The 16,381-nt window shown below is 42.0% G+C and overlaps 4 protein-coding genes across 4 annotated transcripts; 1 reads left to right on the top strand and 3 right to left on the bottom strand.

Annotated features, from left to right (window-relative positions):
• Positions 1 to 2,487: 2,487 nt before the first annotated feature.
• BDB00DRAFT_872955 (uncharacterized protein) lies at positions 2,488 to 3,395 on the bottom strand (the record flags this gene model as incomplete). Its single annotated transcript, XM_053127020.1, has 2 exons — positions 2,488 to 2,803; positions 3,109 to 3,395. The coding sequence occupies 2 exons, from the start codon at positions 3,393 to 3,395 to the stop codon at positions 2,488 to 2,490; spliced, it is 603 nt and encodes a 200-aa protein (XP_052979174.1).
• A 5,546-nt stretch (positions 3,396 to 8,941) lies between these two features.
• Positions 8,942 to 9,441, top strand: BDB00DRAFT_883306 (velvet factor; the record flags this gene model as incomplete). The annotated part of the gene is made up of 2 exons (XM_053128218.1): positions 8,942 to 9,059; positions 9,197 to 9,441. The coding sequence occupies 2 exons, from the start codon at positions 8,942 to 8,944 to the stop codon at positions 9,439 to 9,441; spliced, it is 363 nt and encodes a 120-aa protein (XP_052979173.1).
• Positions 9,442 to 10,421: 980 nt separating this feature from the next.
• On the bottom strand, positions 10,422 to 11,452 carry BDB00DRAFT_826114 (uncharacterized protein). Its single transcript, XM_053123702.1, has 4 exons — positions 11,393 to 11,452; positions 11,041 to 11,305; positions 10,829 to 10,932; positions 10,422 to 10,730 (listed from the first exon to the last, which is right to left on the bottom strand). Exons 2-3 carry the CDS (start codon positions 11,239 to 11,241, stop codon positions 10,915 to 10,917), a joined length of 219 nt encoding a protein of 72 aa, XP_052979172.1. The 5' UTR covers positions 11,242 to 11,305; positions 11,393 to 11,452; the 3' UTR covers positions 10,422 to 10,730; positions 10,829 to 10,914.
• Positions 11,453 to 11,454: 2 nt separating this feature from the next.
• BDB00DRAFT_413289 (uncharacterized protein) lies at positions 11,455 to 14,981 on the bottom strand. Its single transcript, XM_053117295.1, has 12 exons — positions 14,798 to 14,981; positions 14,539 to 14,679; positions 14,228 to 14,454; positions 13,805 to 14,159; positions 13,645 to 13,723; positions 13,425 to 13,562; positions 13,152 to 13,304; positions 12,996 to 13,076; positions 12,300 to 12,926; positions 12,017 to 12,234; positions 11,835 to 11,919; positions 11,455 to 11,751 (listed from the first exon to the last, which is right to left on the bottom strand). The coding sequence occupies exons 1-12, from the start codon at positions 14,906 to 14,908 to the stop codon at positions 11,669 to 11,671; spliced, it is 2,298 nt and encodes a 765-aa protein (XP_052979171.1). The 5' UTR covers positions 14,909 to 14,981; the 3' UTR covers positions 11,455 to 11,668.
• Between the last annotated feature and the right edge of the window lie 1,400 nt (positions 14,982 to 16,381).

The raw sequence follows: 16,381 nt of genomic DNA, 5'->3' as shown, positions 1-16,381 counted from the left end.
GAACACACATTCTTGCGTTTCCCATTCGCACTGCAAGGACACATGCGTATCATCAATCCACGGTATATCTATTCAACGCACTGTTAGGATAGTCGAAAACTGCATACCAACGCCCTTTTTTTTTTAAAACCGAATGACCTACTTGTTGTATCACACCACGCATGCATAGATTTCAGACCAATTGCTGACTTGATACACGTAGCGTTGGCGCCTTTTTCAGAAACACACGACTGATCGTTCTGGCACACATTGCAATTTACACCTCCCCACCTAAAGAAACGTAAGAATCGCACAATATCAAATTCGTTGAGTGAGCCTTGACTCTGTATGTATTTTTCTTTGCCTGGTACACCATTAAATGAAATTGTTTAGAAGTTATGTGCATTACCCGTTGTCACACGCACATTGGTTGCCTTGGCGAACCGGCCGATCCGGAGCATAGAGTGAACCACACAATGGTTGTTTACAGTCGACTCCACCTAAATTAAGGTACATATATGGTGTTATCAGCATTGCTCATGGTCTCGTACGCCACTGTTTTGGCTACGCGTGCCCCCTCTGCTTTTATACACATTTGTCAAGAGGCTACTTACCCCATCCTTTAGGACAATGGCAAGCACCACTGGCATCGCAGCTGCCACCATTTGTACACGTGTCTGTGGGAAGTTGACAATTGAAACAAGGTGGACATTCTTGACTCTGTCGTCTATCCAGGAAATGCGATCTCCTACAACTATTCGACATAAGATATGTACAACTAGAAGTGAAGAACCTCAACGAAGAAATCAAACTCTTCCCCACATGCACCTCTTTCTGCAGGAAAATACAAACTCATGTAGCACAAGCGGAACCTATCATATAATCGCGCTTATCACGTCATTACTCTGCTTTGAGAAAGACTGCCAGTAATTTGTATGAAGCATGATTTCCATGCAACGTCTGAAACCATACATTCCTGACTGTCGTCGATAGATTAAAGTTCCAAGAGGCTCGCCGTTGTTGAGAGCTCAAAGGAGTATTCTGACGACTGTTCTCCACGGTAAACTGCTCGATAATGGCTTGACGGAGATCTTTGGTGGTAATTGTCGTGTTCAGCCCAGCAAGATCTTTTGTGATTAAACCATTTGACAGCCTCGGATATAACATGCGTTCTTGGTGTCGGATCAAAGACGCCTGGTAACAAACTTGTTGGGGTCAGTGAACCTAAAGTGAAAGTGGGTATGCCGATGTCACCGGAATCCATATAACGAGTGACTGTTGATACTAATCGAGGAAAGGAATGATAATTCGCTCCGTGTCCGACGGCGTATCATAATAAACATCCAAGTGAGTCATCCTGGATGAAAAGATCATCCACCAAAATACAATGCTTTTCGACCCTTTTCAAAAACAAATCCAGCCCTGCAGTCACTGATCTCGATAGCGGAGCGAGGAAGTCCATGATCTGTATAAGAAGGAGGGTTGCGATCGCTAGTGTAGGCTGTTGTGTATCCAAGTGGAAGTGATCCAAAACACCACAAACCGATTTGGCGATGGATATGTACAGGTTTTTTCATGATCGCTGGTCGTAACTTAGGCGTGGAAATAAGAGACACATGAGCGGAGCTTGATTCGGAAACCAGGCCGCGGGCGTGTTGGTGGAGCCAGGAGTGCATGAAAGATCGTTGAGGATGATTGTTGAGCGTGCATGTGCTGTCAGTGGTTTCGGCTGTTGTTTCTTCGTCACTGGTGGTATGTGGCAGCTGAAATCCATGGATCATTTGGATCATGCAAGATCCGTCGTGAGAACGGTTCAAGTGCCAGGTTTAATAATACAGAGGACGATGAGTCGCCTTGACGCACCCCTCGTTGTTGCTGGATGCCTAATGACAGTGACCTGTTGATGTTGATACGAAGACTGGTACCAAAAAAAGAGGGATTGAATACACGATATCGTCGGAAATCCCGATCGGTCCAAACACTGCGGTAGATCTTGAGGGTGGGCTCTGTCGTACGCCTTTTCCATATCTATTGTCATGCTAATATCGTCTACATGGGTGCTATTGGCGTGCTCCATAGCTAGTTTGACTGCAAATCCATTGTCTGCAATGTACCGACCATGCAAAAAAACCAGTTTGGTGTTTGTTGATGAGCGAGTCGCAAACCTTGACAATGTGCGCATTGACAAGTCGAGTGAATACTTTCGAATCGGTGTTTATATCAACAATATTGGTCTCCACTTCCAAAGAGATGAAAGATCACCTTTCTTGGGTAGTAGACACATTGACGTTTCTGACAATGATGACGGGAGGATTGCTTGCTGCAGTGCCTCGTTCTATACTTGGAGTGAGAGGTGTGCATATAGCGCGTGTCGGAAGATTGCGTCAACCATGCTATATGGCAGACCGTCTATACCCGGACTGCTTTGTTTCAGTGCTCGGCTAGCAGCTGATAGATAGTCCTCGGCTGTCAGCTTTACTCGAGACGCTTGCGATATGATAGGACACATCAAGCGGGAGCATGTTCAAGTAAAAACGAAATCGAATCTTCTTCAGTGTCGTCAGGCGAGTAGAGTGATGTATAGAACGACCGGGCAGCGTCATGCATGTGTTCGAGGGAAGAATCGATGTTATAAGTGGAACAGCCCGCTGCAATGGTGGGGGACGCAAATATGTAATCGATGGATGACGAGCTACTACCACGTTGGAACGTCGGTGTCAGATTCCCGCCGTGGTCTGTATCCATCATGATCGTGCCGGATGGTGCGCAGATGATCAAGATGTTGAAAGGCACGGATTCGTTGTTACAATGCTGACCGGACAATCTTTGATCATGCGATACCGAGCGTGGCAGTATTTGCAAATAATCACCCATCGATTACCAGATAGCATAGAAAGCGCGATTACGATTTGGAGGAGGACGCCGAAATCGATACAGTGCGTTAGAGCTTCGTATCGTTCTTAATGGTTATCCTTGCTCGGTATGATATCACGAGCACAGCAAAACCTTCGCCTTGGAGCCAGCCGCCTTTTGCGACTATTACTTGGCATGTCGTTTCGTCGGTGAATGTCATTTCATAAAGAAACTGCTTTTTTCACTACCACGGTGGGGCAGAAGCCCTACGCCAACCTCTCATCTGGAAAGAGATCTCTGGTTGCGCCAAAGAAATCGGATTCTTTGGCCGGATGCTCGATGGTATGAAAGAAAGCGCTGAGCTCGATGTTTGCGTTATCAGCCGTCAATTGTCCTAGCGTGTTCTTGACGGTTGATGAAGCACGTTCTGTCAACGATGTGACCATACGTCCACGGAGAATATGAAACTGACTTTGACGCTTTGCTTGAGCACACGTCGGGTTTGAGTTGTTGGCTGTTGCATCGTCGACCGCTTTCGACAGTGTTTTGGGGGCTACCGTCATTGGCCGCTTTAAGGTTGTGTTTGAGCAGGAAGAGCCATGCATAAGTTAAGTTTTGAAGTGGCGCTGAAGCTGCGCATTTCACTCTTTCGTCCGTGCGTACACGAATATGTCGAAAAGAAATGCTTTAAATGTACTGGGCAATAACCACGTTCCCATTCGCGATGTAAAAAGTAAGTGTATAGTAGATTGTCGAAATGAAGTAATGTAGGTAGTTATCTAACTCTTGCTATATACCCCAAAACTATCATAGAACGAAAATATTGCCTTCCTCTGGTCCTGCTCCTGTCAATGCATCATATCTTTATCAGGTAAGACAGATAAGTAAATCAGAGTAGGAATGAACCCCTTCCTCATTTTCGTTGTTTTTTCCTAGCTGCCTTATGCCTATGCAAGAAGTGACTACACGACAAACTACCTCTATCTATTTTCGAAAGAAGTGTTGCCTTGGCACTATCATAAAAATAGGGCCGGTATGCTAAGGCAGACAGTACATCCTGTATTCTCACTTGAATCACAAACTGTTACTCGTATATAGATTGCTGAGTATACAAACCTGACAATAAGCAGGGAACTACATATATCGACAAGCTAAGAAGCTGAAAAGTAAGAAAGTTAACGGTGTTTAAGGTAGAAATTGGGTACGTGTGTCACTTATGGCATTGCGATACGGTATTTCAAAGAAGTAAGGCACGGTAAAACAAGTACGGACCGAATTTCAAAGAAACAAGCGGTGTAGAGCGATTTTTTCATTTCCAGTAACAGCTCTCCAGCAAATGATATCAATAAGTTCCGAAAGGTTTTCTTGATATATCATAACAACGGTTTTCTTGAAAACTACTTTCTCTTTCCCTCCCTCATATCATTCTTTCTCTTTTCTCGCCCAAAACTTCCAATTCAATTCTGTATACTATACATATTGTACCGGTTTGCTGCTGCTGAGCTATGCTTTAGCAGTAGGACAAAGGGACGACAAAAGGTCGCGCCGTAACACTTACAATTAAAGGTCACAGACGTTAATCACCGCGGCATTCATGGGTTGTGTGTTTCACATACTACCACATACACACAGCATCTAGCTCACTTGTATAACGTGATTATATGAATCCCAGGACTCTGTTCACTCTGGGTTATCTGATTTTGAGAATGTTCAATTGACAATTGTCTTTAGCTTTATTTTCTCGCACTTACGATATCGCTGAAATCTTAACCGCCTTTTATCGTCGGGTTCATGTTACACAATGATCGGAAAACTTGATCATCATTGTAAAATAAACGTCATTTTATATGTGTGCTATCGTAAATACATACTCTATTCGACCGAGAAATTGTATCACGTATCACGATGAGTTTTTGCTTTCTTTCCGACCGGCCGGGAGAGAGATGGACATCAAGCAGCACGCTGCTTCCCATATCTTACCAAGTTAGTGATTGACGACCATTTTTGTAAACAAATGGCTTTATTATTACGTTCGAGGTTTTTATTTCTGTGATGAACAATAAGAAAAGCTTCCTTTACAATATTGTGTGTTTTTCTATATGTGCCAACGGCTGTACGTAATAATACTGTACACGTCGCTTCTCTCTGGTCACTAATATCAGTCTACACAGCCACACATATGTATGTAGCATGAACTGTTTTGCGTCTGCGGTACTCACTTTTTACTGAAAGATTTGATATAAAGCTATAATATATCATCATTACCAGAATTAGTGCAGTTTCTTTCTTTATACTCTTGCTAAATATCTTTCCACCCTTTCTTTTCTCCCTCGTGTCGATCTTTCAAATTTTAGCTGTGCCGCGGCATCCTGAGAAAATATCTGACTGAGTTCAATACAAAAGAAGGTCGGGAGCGCGGACACATATTCAGAATTTTATTTTATGTAATTGATACCTATTCCCGAGCAGACGAATCGAATGATGAGCACAGCGGAAACACCCAATAATAAGCACGTTACATATCCCGACCAGCAAAAAGGGAGAGGAGAAAAAGCCACGAAAACGAAATATAAAACCTATAAATGTCTGCTGTTTTTCCCGAGGGAAAAGGCTGTTACCAGAAGTTCTGTAATGGTACTTGGAGAAGGAAACGGCATTAACAATAGTTTTGTCATTTATCGATAGTATGCGGTTTTTATAACCTAAGTTAATAACTAACTTGGAAATTTGCTCGGGGAAAAGGAGCAAAAGCGGGAACAGCTTGCTGCACAACTCTGACAATTAAGGTCAATAGTATCTTGTGTCAACTATGGTAACTTGCCTTTGTTTCATGGGAAAGTACCTGCTTAATCTTTTCTTCTCCTATTTATTCAACCACAAAGCTATATAATGTACACTAGTAGCAGAAGCACCGTTGTAGTTAATTCAACAGCGGAAATGCTAGCGCTAATACTATTTGCGAATTTGCTGATACAGACAAACAGCTGATTGGTGTATTGCTGACATTAAGAAAAGAAATGAAGCATGATTCACTACACTTACGACCACGACGCATATCCCTAATGCATGTATACTTGATGGTGCTATTGGCTTTTGCTGCATCCGTAAGTGATGCATCGATGTTTGTTGTTTCACGTTCGCGAAGATGTGAAATCCATTTGGAGGATATATTCACTAGATTCTGGCTTGAAATAGCGCGTACTCACACAAACACATAATTATATGGGTCAAGCTCGTCCGCCATCATGATAACATATAACTAGAAATGATGTCTATTACTCTATGTAAGGCAACATTGGTGTTCACGTTTTTGAGTTCACGTAGAATGTCATATTCTTTTCATACTACTTTGCTGTATTGTTGTTGTTGTTTACATGATGATGGCATCCTATTAGCATAACAGAGTAAGTGGCTTTTTTCTTGCGCTTTTGAAACATCCTTACTACGTGCTTTATATAGATAGATGAAGGGCATTATAAAGGTTGAATCGTGACATTGAGTTCAAAGCGAGTGGGAATCAGATATATTCTTTGGTCCGCTTTCTCCCCGCCCTTCTTCCTTACAAGTGATTCTTTTAGGAATCGGGGATGTTCGGCGTATAGGTTTTACCAGAAATCCAGAAACCTGGTTAACCTACTGCAAAGTGTATCCTTGGTCGTTGTGCTATTCACGCTCGTTATCAGATTTTCAAATAAATCATTGTGTTTCATGTCTGCTCTTGCTTATATTTATGTTATTGTCATGTTTATCTTTTGGGAGTGGTACTGAATTTTGTATTAAGACCAGACATAGCGTCGTATACCATTAGGGTAGCCGCGGTATTCTTGCACATGTTGAAAATAAAAGTAAAAGCGATTTAGAAAGGAAGAACACGAGAAGGGTTTCCCGGGATGTGTGGGTATGTGTGTCAGAGAGAGAGTGTGTGTGTTTATTCACAGTTCCATATAAGCTACTACACTTCAGTAAGTCGGATGGGGGTGTTTTTTTATCTGATTCGCGCATACCGGGCAAAAATGCACTTTATCAGATCCGCCATACTCTTTTTGTCGTGCAAAAATCAGAAAAAGAAATCTCCGCAATTTGATGCTGTTGACCCAGGAATCTCAATGCTTTTGTGCAACAGTAAGTGTAACACGAACCGTGGATCCATGCATTGTGGCACAATTTTCCTTCACTCCCCCCCCACCCTTTCTTTTTTAGCAGTGCTTTAAATCTCTACAATAAGAGATTACAAGTCCCCCTCACCTCCTCGAACTTGTGTTCTCGGGAATAGCTGTTTTTGTGGAATCACGTCCCTTGGAGAGGAGAAAGGAACCCTTGTTCAAAAAGAGAGAAAAATTAGTTGGGATTATGCAAATGTGGAGTATTTCACACCTTCTTCATCAATCCACATGATGCTGAATACATGCATGTTATAATAATTTAGATCTGGAGTCACTGCAAGTGATTGGACGAACTTATGACGACACTAGACATGCGTTGTTGTTACTGCTTTTACAAATAGAAGGAGCGTGTCCCCCGGTGTGCGTATTTCGTAACGAGGGACCGGGAAGTAGAACAAAGGAAAAGAGCGAACAACTTCAACTTTGTTAAATTGTAGAGATGCGCTGACATGTAAAAATTATTACAGAAGCGTAAATGTTGTATATATGCTTGTGGCTCTAATATATCTTCCATGTTTCTGTTGCACATCGTCTAGTGATCTAGAATGCTACACAAACACGCAAAAAACAGGTACTGTATATATTACCAACGGTGAATGTGGCATAATCATCTGTTAATATATCAAATAGGACCAAAAGTTCCAGCACCTTGATCTTTGGATGGACAAAGATAGTAGCGAGCAGCTTTATAGAAGAAAAGAAAGAAGAGTCACCAAGACATGTCTTCTGATTGATTTGATTTATGAGGGCTGCTGCGTAGTTTAGTGATTGTCGTGATGAAAGATTCAAAATCAAACTTGGTCCCTCTCATTTCGTACTCATTTTTACTGTTTACATTATGTATGTATGTATGTCCTTAGCAGCCACCAATGCTTCGGATGAAAAGAGGGCATTGTCGCATGATGATGGTCAGCATCAAAACCTGTTCAAGGGTAACCGACGCATGAAAGAAGAAAGCACGTAGTGAAGAAAGAAACTGCTTCTGAGAGGGACTCCAGATTTGACAATGACATGCATGTCAACATGCAGTCCACCGGATGATGGGAGCCAAGAGAGAAGATAGATCTTGGGGGAGGGGAGGGGATAGGAAAAAGACATGGGGGAGAAAGGCAAGGCAAACCAACCAGCATGGAAAATATATAAACTGGGTGTGATGGACGAGTGTAACAGAAAGAGGGTGCGCAAGGCTAAGTAACAAAACTCCGCTCTGGAACGAGTTTTATCAGATTGAACGAAACACTCATAACTAAGCTGTGCCTTATTTTCTCTCTCTCTTGTTCTTCTTCTTCTTCCTTTTTTCTCAGTTTTTCAACATTTTAAGTATCCAACTATTATCACTACACGCAAACCTTCTTTTTTTCTTTGTTTTTGCAATAACCCCCATATCATCATCGTCAACAAACGACAAAGCATCATGTCACGAAACTCAAACGCACATAACTATGATTATATCTCGGCTTGCTCTTCTGCGGCGACACATCCACAGTAAGAGTTGTTCCACCTTGGATCTCTTTTCTTAGGATAATCTTTACGAATGCATTATCTTAAACAAGAAGAGAAGAGCAACAGAATGCGGTGCTAACTGTTTATGCGTTTCATTTCCCTGTATGACCGTAGGCGATTTTCGTTGGCCGTCAGACAACAGCCGATACAAACACGAACAAGTACGAATAATGAAAGAGGTACAGCGATAAGAATAAATACACCGAACCCAAAAAACCAGCTACTGACAGCTTTATATTTGTATGCAAACTGTAATTAGATCGACGAGCAATAGACCCACCCCCTATCGTTCAAATTTCGTTGAACAATGCACCGCCAAATGAGACTCTGTAAGTAGCGACAGAAGAAAGCTAGCACTTTTCAGCTGCTGCCAATGATCAATAACAAGTTCCATAAATTATCTTCTACTATATAGTGGATTCCTACAAAACCCCTACTACTTTATGTGTGCCAACTTGGCACACCCGACGAACAATAATGAGATTTATACTCCCAACCATAACGCACTGTCCGGCCAAACAGTCTCTTCAATGTATAAACTTAAAGATATTGATAATAATGGTAAGTAAAGAAAAAGTCCGCCCAAGAAAAAACCACCCAACATCTCTCACCCCTTTTTGCTCAACAGCTCATCTGTAAATGTAACAGCTACAAAAGGAAACTGACACGAAGTCTATCTCTATTTTATGATCAAATAGACGGTGGTTTCTTTGTTCTTGGCGATCTCTCCGTCAAAGTGGAAGGGCAATTCCGACTCAAACTCACACTATTCGAAATCACATTGACGGGTGCCGTGAGTCTTAAATCCATCTTTACAGATGCGTTTACTGTTTACTCTGCCAAGCATTTCCCTGGTGTACTCGATTCTACGTTTTTATCACGCTCGTTCTCTGACCAGGGCGCACGGATTCGTATTCGTAAAGAACATCGCAATCAAATGTAAGTCTTATTATGCTTTTTCAAAGGTATATAGCATATCTTTACTAATAATAACACATGTAATGTACATATTGCCCATCTATTTATCGATACTTTAGTACTACAGCACGCAAAAGAAAAATGTCAATCAGTAGTGACGAGTATTATCATCAACATCACCGCCCCTTACCACCAAAACCACAACCATCAACTCCATCTCTCGCAGCACCCACAGTAGCAAACGCAGTATCACCGGTCAATGCTCCCATCGTTGTCCATGATACTACTACCACATCACCTCGCATGTACGCAGCCAGTCCAACTGATGCATACATGAGCTATCAACGCATGCGCAATACAGCAGCATGTCCAGCTGATCGACGGGCAAGCTTGATTAGCATTGGAACCGACAGCACTTGCACGAGCGAAGATCGACGTAGTGTCACTACCACTGCTTCTTCACCTGTGTCTCCGCCACACCAGCCTTACGACAAACCAGATTTCCAATCTTTCTACGGTGACGGAGCTGTCAGTGTTGTCGCTGGCACTGATCGTAGCGTATCTCCTTCCACCGCTACTCCCGGTACTACAACAACCACTGTTGCTAATATGCCATCACCGCCATGGACAAAGCATCAGTCATTGTCACCACATGATAGACCTACCATCCGTTTGCCACCATTAAGCCAACTGATAAGCCCTGAAGGCGGCGAACAAGTGGATGCAGCTGTTGCAATGATGCAGCTATCGCAACATACACGACGAAGACCTTGGTAAAATATAAAAGGTGATCATACATACTCTTGCCACACGACATCCACAAATTTTCATCAAAACCTTCAATGTATATAAGTATCTCTTCAATGCTCCTGTATTTACTCCCAACTCCTCATTACCAATTCTTTTTGCCTTTCTACTTTGCATTCAATCTCTTCTCTGTTTCTTTATGTTGTTCTATATAATACATGTATATTTCATGCATTTTTGAAGTAAAACCCCCCTTCTCTCTTCTTGCTAAAATCTCTCTCGCTCTTTCCCCATCTTTTTCCCATACATACATTACTTTATTATCCGACGCATACACACCTATACTCACTCAAATCAACAGAATATGTATCACGCATTTCTTCGTTTATACATGTGGTTATTTGTTGGTCTTGAATTTAACTTTTGGCTTCTCCTGCATATACAGTATGTGATCTTGTGTTTATTGAAGACAGCAAGACAAAAACATGTCTACTGTCGCACTTCATTTTCGAAGGTACTCAATGTAGATGGAAACGGACACTAATAATTAGGCACACGTGTAATGCTCTACCATACACGTAATGTATGCGTAAACAAATCAGCATAGTTTATTCATAATAAAACTGCATGATGTGGGTACATTTTAGTACTCGTTGAGATATTACCATCGTTTAGAATACCTTGCAGCATAGGCCCATTAAATAACATTGCGCTACTACTTGTTACCCGATTTTTTGTAAAATATATCTCGTCACGCTATAAGGTAAGTCTTATTCCGTTGTTAATAGATTCCATATAAAACAACAAACGGTAAGTGATATAATATTGGGAAATTCAAAATCAACAATTGTTGATATTATCATTGAAGTTGAATTACTGTAGTTCGCTTCGCATGTGATGAGGCAAACATACAATCGACTAGGTAATGGTAGTGTGTAATATCCAATGAATTGTATAAAACTGAAGAATGGATGTTTTGCTTATTAAAGGCGCAAAGACTTTGCCAGAAAACCGACATTGCCCAAGTCAAGGTACATGTACTTATCCCGATATGTAGTACATCACACAGAGCTCGCATTATTTTATCCTTAATTATGCAATATGCAACATCATATAAACTGGGTCAATCACGGTATCTGTTGGTATTTAAGGGGAAGATGAAATATTATTTTAGGATCATATTATAATCGTTTCGCATAAACTGTGTATGTTGGTCTTTGTCATCTAAGCAAGCATGGCATATGATAGACTTTTGTTCCTGCAGGTTTTACTAAGGAGTTAGCGGGGAGGCTATCACGATATCTTTAACACAACCATCTCCATCAAACAAAGTAAACGTAAATCGTGATGGATGCATTATAGAAGTTACACAAATGTCTGTTATTTTTATTATGTTTATTTTTTGTATGTCAAGATCATATAAATTTTGAGGAAAAAATTCTTTTCATCTTTAATAATTGTAGATGTTAGTATTTGAGCAAGCAACCACAATCTTAGTTAATTAACTAATAGGACGGTTCATCTCTGTGACGCTTTGCTTGTCTTGCTCGAAATACATCGTATGCTGGTGGACGGTTTGGTCCCATGCCTATTAGGAAGGTATAAGCGATGAGTATATACTTTATAAACATAGAGCTCCCGCTTCTATACAGAAGGATGAATATACTTTACCTTTATTATGCTGATAGTCGTCTTCATAATCATCTCGACCACCTCGCCGCTTAACACCTTGTCTTCCACGACCTGCTCCTCCACCCTGTTTATTTTCGAACCATGTTCATAAAAGAAGGCTTAGTTAGCTTACGTCCATATGAGATTAGCTATGAATATATTCTTTGATTGATGAAACTTGCCCTTGATTTGAAACCGCCGCCTCGACCACCGCCACGTCCATAACCGCCAGGGCCACGTCCAGGTGGCATATCTCTTCCGCCAGCCGCCATTGATGGACCTGGACCCATGTTTTTCTGTTGCTGCGGTGGTCCACGTACAGGTGGTCCTCCTTGAGGTGGCAATGGGATGATAATGTTTCGTAGCAAATCGACTAATTCGCCCGCTTGAATCAAAGGACCTAATATATGTACAGATTAAAACATCAACCTATCTTCTCTAGTCTAGTAGATTAAATTTTTTTACCATTAAATGTGTGTGGCAACGGCAGGTTAGAAACGAAATAGGCGACAGGGTCTGGTAATTGTTGGCTCGGGCTCCAATTATTTGCTTGTGGTGGCTGCAATGCTTGTTGTTGCTGAGGACCTTGTGTATTACCCATATTCTGCTGATGATGAGGGGCTGGCACGGGTGGTGGTGGCACGCCTTTAGGAACTCCAGCTGCTGTTGGTGGGAGATTAGTAGCAGGGCCAGCCGTATCCTTGTGTGTTAATGTCGACGGTGGTGCGCCCATGGGCGGTGGTGGATTTGTACTATCTGCTGCATTAGGAGGCACACGACCAGCAGCAGCACCAGGAGGTACGGAAGGAGGGGCAACCGCACCTGATGATTGTCCTGCTGCTGCGGCTGCGGCTGCGGCCGCTCGTCGAGAATCCGTGGGCTTGAATGATTGCCACTGGTTGAGATCTGGACGGGGATACCTTTCAGGATGGACTGGTTCGAGTAATGGTCGCTTGGCATTTTGATCCTTTGATCGGCCTCCCCGATCTGTATTAGCCGGGCTTGTCGTGTTATCTGTTGTGGCAGTTGTTGATGATGCTGGGGCAGCTGTCCCTCCAGGCTTGCCTTCGGCAGTTGACCTGCGCTTGCGTGCTGATTATTGTTTTAGTAAGTTAAAAGTACTAATATAATGGATTGTATATGTTCTTTCACTTCTTTTACCTTCTGTGCCAAGCTCCAGTTCATCAATTGCATGAATATTTAGATAGCTGTATCTCTCCAGGAACGATTGGCTTGCAGTTACTTTTAAACGCGTAGTGGTGTGTCAATAACAGTGACAGGTAATACAAAATTGCTGGTATACTAGTAGTAACTTACTGTCAGGTAATGCCTCACTTCGTCGTTTCTCGACGCTTTGGATACTTGCTAAATCTCCATACTTGTTCTCATAGTCCAAAAATTTGGTCCAAATGGGTTCCGACTTGGGAGCAGGCATGGTAGCCAAGGTCCTTTCGAACAGTGCCCGGGTGTCTGATATATTATAAAATATCAGTCAAACATGATTTCATCTTCCCAATGTCATTTGCTAATACTTTTTCTTTCTCCTATCTCTTCTTTTCTCTTCCATGGTCGTCACCATCGACTACTTACTGTTATCATCGTTCATTTGTATCAGATAATCAAGATAGTAGGAAACATAGTCGGGATCATCGGCAAATTGCTTGAGCCCGAGACCAAAAATTTTGCCAGCGATAGTTGCGTCTTTGTTGTTATGGTATTCCATCAACGCTACATAGGTATATTAGCATTCCATACACATTGCATATTATGAATTTGCTACCGCTATAAACAAAAGTATTTCAGCACTTACCAGATGAGATGAAAACGTGATAAGTACGATTTGTCGCTTTTCGGGCACGTGAGAACAAAGCTCGTGCTGTTTTGATACCCTAGTAGTAGTAATAAGAAATAGAATCAGTATATGCACCGTATCGATGACAATCTAGCCCATATGAGAGAAATTTTATTACCTCAGTTCTTCTTGCAAAGCGCATATAATTGATCCACACGAGGGAACATCCCTTGGCCAAATCGTTCACTTCATTTTTCATCTTGTTTTCGACCTCTTCTTGGTCTTTTTTAACTTGTCTCTCACGTACGCGCAACTGCTCTCGAATTTCACCATCAATGTCATCATTTAAGTTCATACTGTTCTTTTCCTCGTCAGCCTCCTGTTGAATTCTGTCCACCTCTTGCTGGGCCGAATCCCTGAGCTTATCGATATCTTTATCAAGACGCTCTAGCAATGAATCGAACGCCTGTCGTGCATCATCCAATTGACGTCGAGATTCGCATAGTTCAGCATATGCGAATGTAAGCAAAAGACTGAAAGAGAACCAATAGTAACCCGTTAGCAAACAGCCCAGATAAGTTTCTAAATCTCTTCTTTTTACCTTGTAGGCAGTACTTCGACTCCTTGCTTTAAAACACTCAGGGCCTTTTCTGGCTTTTGTAGTTCACTATAGTACACGGCAAAGTCATACCACAGCTCGGGATAGAATCGTAATACCAAGAAGGCTTGTTGATAGGCGTAAGCGACACGTTCGGTCAACATGGTTTCATCTTCTAGTTGAAGCGGGTTGCTTTTTTCCCATTGGATATACTGTTTCCATGCATCCAACTAGCAAAAGTAGAGTGACGTTAGTGAACTCCCTTTGCAACAGATACACGTACTTTTTTGCTTAGAAGAAAGGAGGATGCTTACTTGTGTAATCTCTTTATCCGTCCACAGTGGTGGCTTTGGAACAACCCCGCGATTTACATTTTCCATGAGTGTTCGCATTTCTCTCAAAGCAGTTCTTGCTGTCATATAGGCCGAGGACTTTTCACCAAGGAACTTTTTGGCCTGGAAGAGATATTCATATTTGTATAAAGTTAGGAACATGTATTTACGAACATTATGAATAGGGAAGAAAACGGGAAAGGCGAGCTGTTGTGTAGAAAAATGGATTCGAACTACTTACCGTCAGACGATTGAGATTGTTTTCCCATTGATCATATTCCTTCCACAAATGCTCGACGTTATTTAGCGGAATAGCCACCGCTTTTTGGTATGCACGTCGCATACTATCCATTTTTCGTTGTTCTTCCCATGTATTGGTCGTCTAAATGTAAGCAGATATACGCGTCAAGTATCGTATATCCGAGAGAATTAGAAGAGTAGCGACAATAAAAGACAATTTGGCATATTGCACAAGGCATGCCGGATATTCATGGCACCCATCACCAAAGAGAAAGAAAAAGAAGTAGGGCTTATTTTTTTTTTTACCTCAGCAGACTTGAGAAAGTAGATATAATCGGCCCAAATCGGTCCAGCATCTTTGTCGATGCCCACATTGTTCAGGACATATTCATAGGCCTTTTCAATAATAGCACGGGCTTCTGGAGTGGCCACAGTGCCACTATCCCCTTGATTGATGCGACGAATATAACCAAGATAGAATTTCCAAAGGTCGACGGAAAGGACGGTTTTCAAACATCGAGTAAAAAGTGCTTCGACTTCATTGAAATTGGAGTATTTCAGTTCCAGTTCCAAATATGCAAGCCATTGCCTTGGCTACAGAATAAGAGAAATAGCAAGATGATAAGATGGTTATATGTTTTGTTTTGATTCACTGATTTGAAATATCCTTCATTTGCGCATTCGTCAAGAAACATCTTTTTTTTCCTTCATCCATCATTGCCAACGAACAAGGATATGAGGAAAGTTGAGGTGAGATGTGAGGCAGAAGGAGAAGGCGCCCCACTCCATTTCCAGAACACTCTATGTAGCAGCAACAAAGGTCAACGTAGACCGGTTTGTAGTACGATACTTCCAGCAGGAATAGCAATGTCAGTCAGTGAGCAAGGGAGGGTCTGTTTTGAGTCATCCAAAAACCAAAAGCAAAAGAGAAAGATACCGAAACAGTGCATCAAAGAAATGAGTGCTCTACATGGCATAGAGAGAGAGAGAGATAGAAGAAAAAGTAGAGGAGGGGAAAAGGGTGACCACATCTGCTGAAGGAACATGAAGTTCTATTGAGCGAGATGGATTTATTGTGTGTGTACAATGATAGAGCCGTCAAAAGAGAGAGGAGGTATCAAAAGAAAAAGGCGAGACATATGAAGGGTCCGTTTCCTACACCCAATATTACGCCCGCCTACACCCACATGACGCGCACGCGTACACAAACACACGCAACAAACCCCCACCGCTCCTCTTCTCCAAATAAACCTCGCTACTCGAACACATACCACCCCATCACCCGCCAATCTCACTAATTCCATCTCCATCCCCCCTCCCCACCCACCATGCTTCTTATTTACGTACCGGATAATCTACATCAGTGTTCTGGAAAGTGGGAGGGGTAACGAGAAAATCCACGAGAGAGAGAGAGAGAGACAGACGCGTGGTCTTTTGTTTTCTTTTTGTTCTCGTACTCTCTTGACCCCATCGGCATATCATAACAAAGCGCTCAAAAGGAAATAAAAAGACCAAGTCGCACTTACTGAAGTTGGAAACTCTTGAAGAAATCGTTCATATACTTCACGCGTCGCATCCAAATCAC

The sequence above is a fragment of the Zychaea mexicana genome, assembly GCF_025766255.1.
Source record: "Zychaea mexicana strain RSA 1403 chromosome Unknown BDB00scaffold_42, whole genome shotgun sequence".
Lineage (NCBI taxonomy): Eukaryota > Fungi > Mucoromycota > Mucoromycetes > Mucorales > Lichtheimiaceae > Zychaea > Zychaea mexicana.
Note: the sequence above shows the minus strand (reverse complement) of the source record. Positions and strands in the feature narration are given on the sequence as shown.